At 44.1% G+C, this 15,802-nt stretch overlaps 1 protein-coding gene and 1 pseudogene across 1 annotated transcript in view; both read left to right on the plus strand.

Annotated features, from left to right (window-relative positions):
• Window positions 1-15,802, plus strand: part of LHFPL2 (lipoma HMGIC fusion partner-like 2) — an 18,021-nt gene extending 2,219 nt beyond the window's left edge. Inside the window, exon 2 of the mRNA XM_009082217.1 lies at window positions 15,282-15,802. Within this exon, the coding sequence (XP_009080465.1) occupies window positions 15,282-15,538 (257 nt within the window). The 3' untranslated portion in view covers window positions 15,539-15,802. The remainder of the gene's footprint in view (window positions 1-15,281) is intronic.
• LOC103809390 overlaps window positions 15,593-15,802 on the plus strand; it is a 2,607-nt pseudogene continuing 2,397 nt past the window's right edge.

A 15,802-nucleotide genomic window follows, 5' to 3' on the forward strand; every position in this document is an offset into this window, starting at 1 on the left:
GACCATGTATATGTGGAAAAATACATGCTTAGACAGTTTTACGTTTTATTATCAATCAAGCTGGACCTCCAGTGGGACTTGGGCCTAAAGAATTGAACAATACAGTCGACAAAGCATTTCTTCCATGTTGGGGGATAGATCACTCCTTCTTGAGCTGTACTGAGGATAGAAGCACTTCCCTTCTTCTGATTCAGATAAATGACACAGCATGAGACTGGGTAATAGAAAGGTCACGCCACTGAAACCGTTGCTATGAGGAGTTTGCCTGCCAGTATTTGCAGCCAGGCATCTCGTGGCTCACAACTCGTTTTCTCAAGATTAGTTTTATTGGGTCCATGGCTACTTTTGTGCCAGTAGCATTACAGCATCTGCTTACTTAGTTGCAATTATTTTCCTTATGACTTATGATGACTGTTAATTTCAACTTTCCCAGTTCCTGAGCTTTAAAAAAAGTGCTTAAGCAAGTTGCTCAAGAGGGACACTTGCCGGCATGGTTAATCCATACAGGGATTATAGTAGCTAAACTAATGCCCTGTCTAGAGAACCTTAATCATTTTAAGCATAACATCATTCTCTCAAATGTGAACAATTATGTTTTTAATAAGCGTAGGAGAAGAATTCACGGAATAATTTTATTAATCAGCCTATATCAGTCCAATATTTGCAAGTATGTCAAACATCTCCTTTTCAATGATGAGATGCATACATGGCAGAGTCATCCACAGGAACTCAGGATCTTGCAGACTTAATCTCATTTGAAATCTCTATATCTTTGCAGTGGAGATTTAATATAATTAGAAACATACAACAAGTTAATTTATTCCTGGAATTCAGTATGACAAAACAATAACAGACACTGGATATATCTTTCCAGTCTAGCAAGATTGGTTGTGACCTGGATGATGCCTACGGTGAAATTACAGAATGGAAAGCAACATCTCTTCTGTTATGGCCCTTGGACAGACGTGCAAACACTCATTTACGTCACAGGAAGAATCCATACACATATCTGGTCTACAGAGAACTTTTTTTTTTTGTGGCACAAAATGAGAAATACAAAGCCATAAAGGAAGAAAATATGGCTCTCATTTAAACTCCTGTAATTCATTTGTTAGAGAGCAAGACCTTCTACCACTTACTTTCTGACTGCAGTGCCTTTCATTCTGCAGCTGTAGAAACAGTAATCAGTAGCCCTGATTTTGGAGATGTTTGAGGATTGTTTCATCTGGAAAGGCATCTTTTCTCTCCATTCGAGGGTGCAAAGAATGGAGCCATGTAATTGAATAGATAATTACTACCCAGCAGCAAGACCAGGCAGACTTTCATTTCAATGTCTTTTTGAGGAAAGTATTCTATTTTTTGCAGTCTATGAATCATTTGAAATGCAGAGGCTAGAAGTGGCAGGATGTTATGACTTGGTAACTGACAAGAATCAATTCAAAGTAAATTTTCACAGTTACCATGTAGTAACAGGAAGTAAAAAATCAGTGAGCCCCTATTGACATACCTTGGTATGCATATAGTGTAGTTGCATATGTGTTTACAAATCTTATTTGGGCTTGTGTACTTCACTTTGGTGCTAAATAGTATCATCTAAACATAACCTACCCTTAAAAGGAGGGCAAGGAGACCTTAGGACAGAGCCTAAACCAGGTTTGGCTTTCAACTCTGACGGTTTCCTTTATCAAGTTCATCATCAACAACTTTTCTCAGCTTCCTTTTTTTAACCTCTGAGGACACAGCTGGGCAGAGCTGCCCTGGCATTGTGGCTGGGTGGACAGGACTCATTTCCCCACAGCCACCAGCTGCCTGACTTGCATGTGAACTACAACGCACCAGCAGCACCCTTGACTGCATGCCCAGAGGTGGAAGCTAAATTAGCTGCACAAATGTTATCTCAACCACAGAACTTGAGCAGGCCGCTCTGTTTCCTTGTGGGGAGCTCAACATATGTGCCTGCAAAGACTTTGGGGAGAGTGGAGGGGAAAGGGTGCTGACATGCCAAGTAGGTGAATGGGTTTGAGAGCTCAGTTTCTTTTACTCCTGCTTTGCCATGCTGTAGCAGAACTGCCTTACTAGCCACACTTAGCAAAAGGGGATAAAATAGCTCCTCTTCTCCAAAGTTTTTCCAGAGAGCTGATGGCTTCATCTGGGAGGCCTTTCCTGAGTCACCCCCTTCTCATCTCTTCCTCTGTCCACAGTCCACTGTCTCCTAGCTCAAGTGGGTCTTGAATAAACTGGTTCCTAACAGAAGCATGGGGAAAAAAGCATGTAAAAATTGGGTTCCAATGGTCAGAAGAGCAGCTGTGTCCCAGCTGCACACTGAGGGATGCTTCTGGTTTATTCAGGTGAATGCATGGCTGCATTTTGCCATCATGTGTCTTAGGTGGCTGTGCTCCTGGCAGTGACATCTTTGACAGCCAAAGCAGAGGTTTGTGTTTTCAAAGGCTGGCTGAGAGCATTAGGTTCCCCTGGACACTTTTGAAATCTGTCTGTTTGGGCCCAGGTGCTGCAGCTTTAGGCCTTCCTCTGTCAGCCCAGCAGTTTCTCCTCCAGCATTGCTTGGGAATGACTTGGTTTCTTCCTTTCCAGTGTCTGAAAGGCTTGGGTTTTTTTCCCCCTGACACTTTTCCTACTCAGCCTCAAGCAGTGAATCATAGAATTATCAGGTTGGAAGAGACCTTGAAGATCATCAAATCCAACCATTAATGTGTCACTGTTGTAACCCCTAAACCATATCTTCCAGTGCCATATCCAGTTGCCTCTTAAACCCCTCCGAGGATGGTGACTCCACCACCTCCCTGGGCAACCTATTCCAGGGCCTGACCACCCCAACAGTGAAATGCTTTCTTCCTAGTACCTACTCTGACTCTCCCCTGTCTCAGCTCATGGTCATTGCCTCTAGTGCTCTCCCTGCAGCCATAGCAGGAGAGACCACCCCCCACTTCTCTACAATCCCCTGTCAGGAAGTTGTAGAGAGCTATGAGTTTACCCCTGAACCACTTCTCAAGGCTAAACAAACCAAGTCCCTCAGCCCTTCCCCATGTGCTCTAGCCCTTTCCTGCCCTGGCTGCCCTTGGCTGGACTTACTCCAGTGCCTCAATGTAATTTTTAAAATGAGGGGCCCAAAACTGAACACAGCATTGAGGCGTGGCCTCATCAATGCTGAGTCCAGGGGGATGACCACTGCCCTAGTCCTGCTGGCCACACTATTCTTGGTACAGACCAGGATGCCACTGGCCTTCTTGGCCTTTGGCTCATACTGAACCACTGTCACTAGCACTCCCAAGGCCCTTTCTGACGAACAACACTTGAGCCACTGTTGCCCCAGCCTGTAGGCCTCATTGTGTCCCAAGTTCAGGACCAGCACTTCATCTTATTGAACCTCATGCAGTTGTCCTCAGCCCATTGATCAGGTTGGTCCAAGTCTCTCTGTAGAGCTTTCCTACCCTCAGGCAGATCAACACTCCCACCTAACTTAGTGTTGTCTGCAAATTCACTGAGGGTGCACTCAATCCTCACATCTAGATCATCAATAAAGATGTTAAATAGGACCATCCCCAAAACTGAGCTCTCAGAAACATCACTAGTGAAGTCTCTTCCACAGTACATTCTCTTTTGAGGTATCTCAGAAGCTCTCCTGCATTCATTCTCCTGACCTTTTCATGATTTCCCTGTATTACTATTCATGTCTTCCTCTGTTCCCTGCTGTGGTATCTTGGGGGTTCCTCCATCAGAAACTGCTGCAGTTCCTTAGCAATAGTTCATTTCCAGGAGTGCAGTTTTACGCTCAAATACAAGGAAACTTCTCCACAAGTTTCTAAAATGAAGAGGTTGGATTCATTTTCAAGCCAGCTCTGTGTGTAACAGCCTATCTGTGCTGCTGAAAGAGTTTGTTTTACATCTGCTCCACTGAGAAATAGTTCAGCCTGTTATACTTGTTGGACATCGTTTTCATTTGGGAGGCTGGGTGATTGGGAAGATGTCCTGAGCAGAGCATGATGGAAACCATCTGAAGGGAATGAGGATCTGGAGCTGCTTGTGGGGGTGGACGAAGTAGGATCCGGCTGCACAGGGTGGGCTCGTGGTGTGTGTGGCTGTGCAACTGCACACTCCTGGCTGCTGGAAGGTAAGGAGACCGTTGGGAGTTGTGGAGGAGGAAGCTGAGGAGGAAGTGGGAGGTCAGCCAGGCCTTTCATTGGAGACGGGAGAGAACACAGGAGGATGCAAGCTGTGGTGGATGGGGCATGAGGTTTCTAGAGCTCTTTGATGCTCAGAGCATAGCATGAGAGGTTATGATAGTTGCAGAGTAGTTTAGGGTATTCAGTTGTAGACAGTGTCACACTGTAAAAAGGCATTATTTTGTCTGAGAAAGAGGCAAACTGACAAGCAAGCAAGAAAACACCTTGTGAGCTCATGTCGCTGCTTGCAGCCAATGGAAGCTGCTGCTTGTCTGGGGAGCCCAAGCAGTAGGAGAGCAGAGTGAGAGTAGTTTTGCCCTCAAAGGCAAGGAAGCTTCTTGTTTGTCTTTCTAAAATGCAGAGCATGCATTTTTCAAAAAGCATATTTCCTCTTTGGATTCAGCTCAGAGCTTTTCTCTTCGGATGCCAGAACTCTGAATTCTTGGGGTGGGAAGAAAGAAAGAAGGTGGGGGAGAGGGATTTCTGATGGAAATCCTGACAGTCTGCACTGCTTTTGCTGTCTGCGGTACAGTGCTTCCTGTAACCTATATGGCCACATGCCAGCATGACATCTAATACACACTTGGCTGCTGAAAGTTCAAGCAAAGGGGACTGCTGTGCTGGAATATGCCAGGGAAGGAAAACCGAGTTCAAGTGCTAAATTGCTATTGAGCCTGAGGGAGAGCATTAGTAACTTCAAAGAAATAAAATGAAGATCTCTTCGTTTTGTTAGGTTTGGTGGTTGGCTCATCTCCTGTGCTACCAAGGTGGGCACGTGGGAGCCAGCAGACACCCAGCAGATTGAAAAGAGCAGAAAAACAAACAAAAATTTCAGGTTCTCAGTGATCAAGTTTGGCAGCTGATTTTCTTGGCAAGCACAACTCTCTTCCATCAGAAGGTGCTCAGTGTGAGACTTTCATGCTATCCACTGAGAAATGTTTGACTGAGGCACATGTGCACTCTGAGGTCCCTTACCTCTACCAGCATAGGTGAGATGCTGAGCACTCCTCTACACTCTGCCCTGGTGATGTGGGACAGAGTGCTGGCTGACCCCAAGAGTCTGGGGGAAAGGCAGGAGGAGGGCAACAGGGCTGCATTTCTGTCTCTTTTCTGCTTCCAGGCCTTAGAGCCAGGACTGATGCTGCCGTTTGTATATAGGAAGAAAACACTAGGAAAATATTTAAGCTCCACAATTGCTGTGTTTTCACTCAAACACAAGAAGAAAGATGAAAGGAGCTTTTCCAAAACAGGGGTCTGACTTTTGCTTCACTCCTGTCTACAGTGTTCCTGGTGTGGTGGTGAGGAATTCTGTGGGTTTGAGCTCTGCTTCCTTCCCCAATACAGATGACCTGCACTCAGCTGCTGTACATCTCATGAAGCCACATGAAATTTGCTCCTTTCTGCATCCCCCCTTGCTTTTCCTTCTGGCTGGGCCTTAGTTCCTCTGCAGCTCCTCCTCCCTGAGGCTTTATTTGTACTGTGAGATCAGTATTGAGGAAATGTAATGCCATGAAAAAGATGACCTGCAGCCCTTTTACCTCAGCTTAAGCTGAGGCAGGTTGTTGCTTTGGCCTCCCTTACAGAGCTGTGGTCATTTTACATTCTCTTTCTGCTAATTCAGCATAAGCAATGGATAGTTTGGAGGGCAGGTTGCTCGCTGTCTTGAATAGTAGTGGAGAAAGGTTATGATGAATGGTGTGAAATGTACTGGATCTTCTCTGCTTCTTTCAAGGACAGAATAATTGACACAGCCTAATATCTCCTTCCCTGATTCAGGAACCTTCTGAATTTACTATCCACAGCACAGTTTCTCATTTGGCTGCTTTGACCATTTATTGGGTCATCCTAGGCTAAAACCACTCAATGCTTTATTTGCCTTCAAGGTAAGATATGAGAGGTGGCTGTGCATGAGCAAGGGCCCTATGAGTAGAGAGACTTTGCTTACCTACTTCTGTATTGCTGAAAATTTGTAAACATTTGGCTTTTCCCGTATTAAGCTGCTTTATCTTTACTTAATTGCTGGATTGACATCCACCACATAGGAGCCCCTGTAGCGTGATGACTTTACCTGGCTGACAGACAGCAAAGAGGTAGCAGCATCATGTCAGGGCTTGGGACTGATTTTACTTTGAGTTTCTGCTTTTGCTTCCCATCCAGCTAGTGGGGTCTTTCTCCGCATACATAAAAATTATCAAAACTAATGGCAAATCTGCCCTCCCCTCTCTTAGAAACAGCAGATTGCAGGTTCATGCTTTACTCCAGAGAAGTCCAAGCAGTAAGACCACACCAATTTAAAAAACCAACCCCCAAATCCCCCATATGATGCCTTTCTGCCAAAACAACCCATATCAAGCTGATAAACTGACTTTTTTTTTCTTTTTCTGTAGCAAAACATAATGGTAGAGTGTCCCATCAGTAGTCCTCTATACTGTGTTCCTATTGCTGCTTCCAGAGTCCAGCATATGTTTGGTTATGAATAAACATCTTCAGTTTGCATAATACATGGGAGAAGAAATATGAGAGTAGGGATCTCACCCTCTTTCTCAGTATGGGGAAGGCAGTGGTTAGGGAGGTGTTTTTCCTTCTTGTAACTACATACCTTTATAGGACGATGAGACAATTTTACAGGGGAATAAAAAATCTGTGGGTTCTTGAACCGTCACCTGGTTATAGTTTTAAACCAGTAATTCTCCTCCCTCAGCTTAGGATGTCCCAGGTACACTGAAATCTGTATATGGCTGCAGGTAGGTATGTAGGTATGGACTTTGCCTCAATGCATTGCCTGCCAGCAACCCTCCTCTTCCTCAACATCCATGCTTCCAGGTTATCCCAAATACCCTCTGTTTGTGTGAACCTGCACTGAGTGTAGTGTCCAGGTAGGATTTTTAAGGCATTGATCTTCTTATGTTACAAATTTTTCTTTTGTTTGTTGTGCAGCATTTCCAAGCAGGCCAGAGACCACCTCCAAGGCAGTAGGGCATACAGAGTCTCACCTTTCTTTTTGGGCAAAGACCTTCTTACCTCTGGTCAGCTACTTGCATTTGGTGGGTCTGGCTGTCATCCAGGGGGATGGAGAACAGCAGAGGCAGGACTAGGGCCCTGTGCTATGGGTACTGTAAGCAGTGCTCCTTTCAGCATCTTGGCACTACCCTCACCCTTTTCCTGTAACCACTGTGGTGTGCTAGGACCACCACGTCACCTGGAGAGCTCTCATCTGATTAAAATGGTATTAGTGAATCATTTCACAGGGCTGAAGATGTCTGTTATGCTGCTGCTGAGTGGGAGGCCAACCCTTCGGTTGTCTGTCAGTGGGTCAAAAGTGCATGCATGTCGATCAAAAGTGCATGAAGTCAATCAAAAGTGCATGAATGGTGACCTGGTAGTATCCCTGCTGGGTTTGTCAGGGAAGGCTGCATATGTGAAAGCCTCCTTGGCTTAAGCTAGAGCAGTACATTTGTACAAATATTTAACATATGAAATTGTTCAGTTAGCTTATTGACACATGTGGAAACATGAGCAATAAAGGCAGGGTTACTCTGCCTGGCTGATGCAGTGTCCTTGGGCTGATTCTTAATCTCCTGTGGTTGTGCAGAAGATGGAAATTATCAGGATCACTGCCACTGGGGATGCAGCACACCTGCACTGCCTGCACAATATCATGCAAGGCTAGACCCTCCCTACCTTTACCCTTTTTCTCTTCCTCTCTCAAATGTTGTTGCTCAGTTGTGCTGCCCCGTGGGAGCCTGATGCAGTGCCACCTCATTGATCACAGCTGCTTAATTTCCTGTTTCTTCAGCAGTATTTAAAAGGAGTTTTTTTACTATTTTGCTAGGAAATGAATAGATAGTTTCAGGCTTTGCAATGGAAATTGGCTTTGTTAGTATATGCTGTTGTTTAATATGGCACAACAGCAGCTGCACAGGAGACTGTCAAAACTAAATAGCATGCCTTCACTTAGCTAAACAAGCATCTGCCTAGCTCCTGTCTCAGGGGTTGCTTCCGAGGATGGAATGCAAAGGCTTTTACTCAGACCTGACCGCACCACATAATGTGACATACAAATGCCCATAATGATGGACTGGTTTTCCATAGTGTTGACCTGGCAGCACTGCTGCAGGGTATAAAAACAAGAGGGAGCTGTTGCTTGCTGCAGCTGCAGGCCCTTAGATGGGCAAAAGTTCTTGGCTCACAAATACAAACAGGATTCTCCTATAGAAAAAGCTGCACTGAACTGTCTTCAGAAACATCACTGCACAGTGATGCTGTCTTCTGTATTGATGTTGATATACAATGTGTGCTGTAATGTTTTGCTTCAGTGTTTTGCGAGAAAGGAGTGGCTTTTACATCATAGAATCATAGAGTCAACATCATTTGAGTATAGAAAGCCTGGTGTTTAGTCGGTTGTCTTTGTTGTAGTCAGGAAACACATTTTAATCCACTGATCTCAATGCAGTCTAAATCTCATCTAAATTCTGTATTTCTTAAGGCTTCTTTGTGAAAGCAGCTAATTAGGGACTGATAATGAAATGTTATGTGGCCAAATTGTCTTTAGTGAAAGGTGGGAAAATGTTCTCTGCTGACAGACTTACTCCAAAGAGCTCTAGATGAGGTCTCTGGGTAAAGAAGTGTTTTGAATAGTTTCCTATTGTAATTCCTAGGCACCTGACAACATTGTGTAGCATTCTGTTTTCAGACCTCTAACAGACCTCTGGTTTAAGGAATCCTAACAGAAAAGGTAACTGAGAATGGGCAACAACTGTCAAAAAAGAAAATGTAATGATGGATAATTGTCATACTGATTTAAAGATGTGTGATAGAGCTAATTAAGAAGTAGGAACAGCAGTATGTGACCAGCAGAAGCTACACTTTCAGGAGTGCAGCTGTGCTCAGAGAAGGGGTTAAAAGTTGAACACAGCAAGCCTGAGCTCTGAGCATGTAGGGTAGCACAGTTGAAAACACTTTGTAATGCTTTCAAAGGGGATTTGTTTCTCCCAGCAGTGGAAACAAGCGGCAGTAATTCCACAGGTAGACTGGCTGTGAATTTAAAAATCATTTACTGTAGAGCGGTGCGAAGAACTGAAAGGATTCGTTGCAGGAAACTCTTCTTCAGGCAGAGCACTCAATTTTTTTCTCTGTTCTTTCTCCTGGATATTGGCTGATCTTCAAAGACACTGGGACAAGAGCAGAAACTGATTTATTAAGAAAAAGAAATCTCTGACATTAATATTTACTGTCCTCCTGCCAGATATGTCTCAAGGCAAACTGTCGACAGGAGGTAGTTTTTGCTTTATCAGATTGTGCTGACACAGAATTATACAACACACAACTCAGCTTTGTACTGCTATGGCTAACAAAAGCTGAAGTGCTTTAATCTTGATTTACAGCATTAAATAGCTTAGAAAGCTGCACAATACAGAGTAAATACAGAATTATTATTTGAATGAATAAAGTATAAGAAAACTAAATTAAATTCAAGAAACCTGATCATTCTAATAGTTAATCCAGAGAGCAACTTTCACCATAAATCACAGTAGGGAATCCCCCACGGATCGGTATTGGGCCTATTGCTATTTAATACCTTCATAAGTGATCTGGAAGACGGCATCAAGTGTGCCCTGACAAAGTTTGCCAATGACACCAAACTGTGTGGGCAAGTGGACTCTTGGAAAGGGAAAGCCATCCTGCAGAAACACCTGGATAGGCTAGAAGAGTGGGATAACAAGGATGTTAAGAAGTTCAAGAAAGAGAAGGTCTCACACCTGGAAAAGCATAATCCAGGAGTGCAGCATAGGCTGAGATCTGCCCTGGTGGGAAGCAGATCTGTGGGAAGTGACCAGTGTGCTGCTGTGGCACAGAAAGGCAACACAATGCTAGGTGGCATCAACAAGGCCATCACAAACAGAGGTGATGAAGTCATTATCCCACTCTTCTCAGGGATTGTCAGGCCACACCCAGAATACTGTGTTGAGTTTTGGTCCCTGCTTCACAAAAAAAGAAGCGGAAAGCACCCAGAGAAAGGCCACAAGGACAACCCAAAGGCCTGGGAAGCTGCTGTGAACAGCTGAGAACTCAGTTCATTCAGCCTTGAGAAAGAAAGGCTTAGGGAAGACCTTATCCCCATGTTCCAGTATTTAAAGTTTGGCTACAGAGAAGATGGAGACTCCCTTTTTACAAGGAGTCACATGCAAAAGACATGATAGGTACAAGTTCCTGCTGGGGAGGTTTTGACTGAGCACAAGAGGAGAATTTTTCACAACAAGAACAATCATCCATTGGACTAATCTCCCCAGAGAAGTGGTGGGTTCGACTACATTGGAAACATTGTAGATCCAGCTGGACAGGGTTCTGGGTTGTTTTGTCTAGACTGTACTTTTGCCAAGAAAGGTCCCTTTCCACCTTGGTATTCTGTTATTTTATTATTTTTACACACATAAATTGTACTAGGAGCAGGGCTTGTGTTCCTGTGCCCTGTGAGTACAAATGAACACCAGAGGTAAGGTTCTTTACTTTCCAGCCTAGCGTAAGCTGACCTCCAGGCCATGCTCTCTGCTGTATTTCGTTCACTGGCAAGATACTTTTCTCCTGGCTCTGTGCACTCCATTCAGTGCCTTCCTCCATCTTCCCCCGGGGACCCTTCATAAAACAAAACCATATGCCCCCATGATGGTTTGTGCGGTCCACAAGCAACTAGAAACCTATTTCTCTTTCTTCAACATTTTGCTTAAGATCCTCTTGTTGCAGAGGCTGCAAGAGAAGAGCTTGGTGATATGGATTTGATGAAGCTATTGTCAGTGTTCCGTTTGGTGTTATCACCCTTGTGCCCTGTGTTCCATTTCTGTGTGTCTTGCCTGAGAAACATGTTGTCAGGTATTGGAGGTAGGAACTGTGTGCAGAGTTGCCAGGCTCTGTGGTAGTGCAAATAAATAACCCAAGCAAGAGAGCTGCGGGCAGGAGAGCCCCAGGGGCTGAGCAGCAGATACAGGAAGACAGGAATATAAGCAGTTATGCTTAAACTTCTGTCAAAGGAGCAAAAAGAGATGTAAGGAACAGGTGGTCAGGCTCTGCCCCATGGACACTGGAATGAATAATCAGCGCTGAGAATTTACTGTGTTTTTTCCCCTTGTGGATTGTCTCACCACTGACTGACCTGTAAGTGGGTTTTGCTCAGTTTGGCAGTTGTTTTCACACGTGTTCAGTGTAGACCAAGGCTACCCTGTTAGCCATAGAAACAGCCCTCTGGCTTTTTTTGTGCTGCATGAAAACAATTTTATGCCTCCTACAACTCCTTTCTACCTGACCGGAGGTTGTAGCCAGGTGGAGTCAGTCTCTTCTCCCAGGCAGCTAGTGACAGGATAAGAGGACATAGCCTCAAGCTGTGCCAGGGAAGGTTTAGGTTGGACATTAGGAAGAATTTCTTCACAGAAAGGGTGATTAGACATTGGAATGTGCTGCCCAGGGAGGTGGTGGAGTCACCATCCCTGGAGGTGTTCAGGGAGAGACTGGACATGGCTCTTGGTGCCATGGTCTAGTTGACATGATGGTGTTAGGGCATAGGTTGGACTTGATGATCACAGAGGTGTTTTCCAATCTGTCTGATTCTGTGCTTCTTAGGTCAGAGGTGGAAGAGCACAGAGATTGCTGAATCATTAGCATCACATTTAACCATTGCATCTGTTTAATAGCAGAGCATGACTTTCCAAGTAGCATCACAATCTCGCCTGCCCTTGCTACTTCTGCTATATCTTACCTTGTTCTTTCCACATGGATTTTTTTCCTTCCTGTCCCTCTCCATCCACGTTCCCAGAAGCAGAGACAGGTGGTTCTTTTACAGAGGTGTCTAGCTGCAGGTAGTTGAACAGTTAAATGCTTTGGTTTGCTGGCTGCTACTTTAGGCAATGGTTTGCTCTGTTCATGGGTGGTAAAGCATCATCTGTCTGATGTGTACAAGCTGCAGGAGTCATTGAGATGAGCTCTGGAGCCTGTGACTGTCTCTTCTGCAGTTACTGTGAAGCAGGAGGCGGAGCTTCTCTTGAACACTCCTTTCTGGGCAGATTAGGACAGTCAGGAAGAGACTCTGAGCAGCTCAACCATTGCTCTGGGTATTAGAGCTTTGAGCTGAGTATGTGGTGAGCAGTCTGTGTCGCTCCACTTGCCATTAGCATGAAGTCCAAGGAGTAAGTTTCTGCTGTGGGTATGCTGAATTGGCTTGACAGAGTAATCTTTATTCACTTTTCCTGGCAAGCAGGAAACAGTTATTAATGACATAAGAAATGCTGATAAATATTAGTGATGGTGCTAAGAGGCACATGACAAACTTTCTCTTGGCACTGAAATGGAGTAGTAGAAGGGAGGCTTGGTAGTGAAAGTAGTACTTTCTTCCTTTATTAGCAGGGCCATTATATAGGACTCACAGTTACCTATCTGAAATCAGGTGACCCAGTCAAATCCATAGTTAAGGTTGTTCTCCAAATTTTGTCTTCATCTGTGAGAAAACAGATGCAGTTTATCAAATTATGGGATGTAGTCAATATTTCTCCAAGAATTTTACGTACTTTAAAACAAAGGTTTATAATTCTGTAATGTCCTGATGACTACATTTGGCAGCAGTGCTGAAGCCTTCTGATGGGCTGAGTTTTGGGGCGTAAATACCAGTAGCTTTCAGGAGCTGTTCAGAGCTCTAGTTTTGGTAAAAAGAGATGGATGTATCTTCTTGTAACTCAGCCATCAGCCAGGTTTGCTCTTTAAGAGGTTTGTGAGTGATTGAATGATGAACTTGAAAAACTTCTGTGTTGGCAGCAACTACATTGTCATTTCAGACCTGGATTCCTAAATCAGTGATGGTGATTTTTACCTACAAAAGGCCTTGTGATCATTAGAGAAAATGGCAAGTGGGCCATGCCAATGTACAGTCAGAAAGACACACTGTGTGGACATACTGGTTGCACAGAACAGGAAACTAGTGATGAATAGAGGAGAAGGAACTGCTGGTGTTTAGTTTGAAATGGCTGCAGGGCTCAGCAGGGTGAAAGCACAGCTTATCCAGGTCTGTCCAAGATAAAGCAATACTTTTATACCTACTGTAGTTTGGCCAATCAGCCAGGAAACACTGCATAAAATTTGTCACTGGTTCTTGAATGTAAGCAGTGATGAAATCCCTTCACAGAGAACGGATATCACTCACTAATGGATTTTGCGGCCCCAAAGAATAATGACATTTAGTTCATTCATGCCCATGGTGTTGTGTCATCGCTACAAAAACGCTGGAGGAAGGACTTTCTTTTGTGAAATGTCTGGCATTTGTAGACATTAATTTTAGACAGTTGGACGGTGGTTTTTGCATTTTGTGTAGATTAACTGCTTGATAGCTAGGACTGAGCTCTTTGTTCTCAGGGAGGAGGAGTTCTTGCATCTGCCTGAATTTCTGTGCACAAGCAATTAAAGGAACCTAATCTACTGCAGGATAGGCTGCTCTGACTAAATGAAAGAAGATGTGAACAAGTCTTTATAGCTGTTTTTGGTGTTCTCTTAGTACAAGGAAGAAAAAAAAGACTGTAGGGCACAACTTTCAGCTCACTTTTAGCAAGTGGCAGCACTTTTAGTACCTGTTTTCATTAAGGTGCCAGGTTGAATAAAATGCTTTATAGTGCAGGAAGAGTTAAACAGAAATATTTATGGAATCTGGAAGGCTGTGTTCATTTTATTCACTTTCTGAAGAAACTAGACATAGAGATGCTGGAGTGTGCCTAGAGAAGGGTAGTGAAGCTGGTGAAGGGTCTGGAGCAACAAGTGCTACGAGGAAAGGCTGAGGGAACTGGTTATGTTTAGCCTGGAGAAGAGAAGACTCAGGGGTGTCCTTATCACTGCTTGCAACTACCTGAGAGGAGGTTGTAGCCAGGTGGAGATCAAGCTCCTCTTCCAGATAACAAGCAACAGGACAAGAAGACATACATAATCTCAAGCGGCATCAGAGTAAATTAGGCTGGACATGAGGAAGAATTTTCTTACAGAAAGGGCAATCAGACACTGGAATGCGCTGCCTAGGGAGGTGGTGAAGTCACTATCCCTGGAGGTCTTTCAGGAGAGAGTGGACATGGTACTTAGTGCCATGGTCTGGTTGACATGGTGGTGTTAGGTCACAGGATGGACTCAATGATTTCTGAGGTCTTTTCCAACCTCAGTGATCCTGTGATGTGTGCAGGGATGTTAATGTGACTTTTAATTTCCTTAATCAAGCTCTTCACTGCTTAGATAGGGACTGAACCTCAAAGAGGAGAAAACTATGAACACGAGAGACAACCAGATGGGCAAAACATCTAGTCTGAGCTTTTTGCTCTCAGCCCAAGGGTGTTCAGGCAGTTTAGCAAGGTGGGGAGTGGAGACTTTTGCTCCTGCATCCCTAGCAAAGTGCTTTCATTCTGCAACAGTCAGTTGTCTGTTTGGAGGATCCCAGTGTTACCTGTGCACTGGTCATGGACACTTAAATCCATTCAAGACTGACTCCAGAATCTCTCCATTATGAGAGCAGCTTACTGGACTGGCAGTATAACTTTTCTACTATGTCCCAATGAGACCAAACAAGCAGAATCAGGTAGAGATTTTTTTCAGGTTATTTTTTCCAGGCAAGAAAATCAGTGTAGGAAAAATCCAGAGGAAAGAAGGCAAAAATGGTTATGATGAATGGCTGAATAAAGCTGGATGAGTGCTAGCTAAACACAAAATCAAAAGTGGATGTAAATATTCCTAAGTATTTGAAAAGTGCAAGCACAAGCAGTAGGTAGAGATGCTCAAATGTCTTGCAAGCTCCATATGTGTGTGAAAACCAAGGATGTAGAAGAAATACAGAGATTAAAATTAGGAACTAGGCCATTATCATACAAAATAAGCCTTTCACAAGACAAACCACAGAGTAGCTCCTAGTTAAAAGACTCCATGGTGTATACTAGAGAACAATCAGTAAAGGAAGTTTGGATGGAAGAGGAGACCAACCTTCCAATCTCGGTGTTTAGCAGTGGGTAGTGACCGCAGTAACCATTACTACATGTGCCGCATTTGGTGTTTAACTAACTGTTTGTTAAACTTCTTTCTTTTCTTTATTTCTAGGGCTCTTCCTTATCTTAGGCTTGATACTTTACCCTGCAGGTTGGGGATGCCAGAAGGCAATAAACTATTGTGGACCTTATGCTTCTGCTTACAAACTAGGAGACTGCTCCTTGGGCTGGGCTTTCTACACAGCCATTGGTGGCACCTGTCTGACGTTCATCTGTGCAGTCTTGTCGGCGCAAGCTGAAATAGCCACATCCAGTGACAAAGTGCAAGAAGAAATAGAAGAAGGAAAAAACCTTATCTGCCTCCTTTAACTCCAGTGGGGAAAAAAATCACCAGTGCCTGGATCTTTGTCTGCTTTCCATTGACTGGACAAGCAGATCCACTTACCTGTTCTTACCATTTGTGTGATTGAGCCCCATGCATTCCAGCCCCGAACTACTGAAAGGGTCTTTTTCCTTGCTGGGCAATGAGGATCAGAGAAAAGATCGCAAGAAAGCAGAATGTAAATACTTGGGGATATTTTTTAGTTTCATTCTGTGATCAGGACACAGTGGAATATACTAATCTGACTGGGG

Source organism: Acanthisitta chloris, unplaced genomic scaffold, assembly GCF_000695815.1.
Source record: "Acanthisitta chloris isolate BGI_N310 unplaced genomic scaffold, ASM69581v1 scaffold29409, whole genome shotgun sequence".
In the NCBI taxonomy this organism is placed as follows: Eukaryota; Metazoa; Chordata; class Aves; order Passeriformes; family Acanthisittidae; genus Acanthisitta; species Acanthisitta chloris.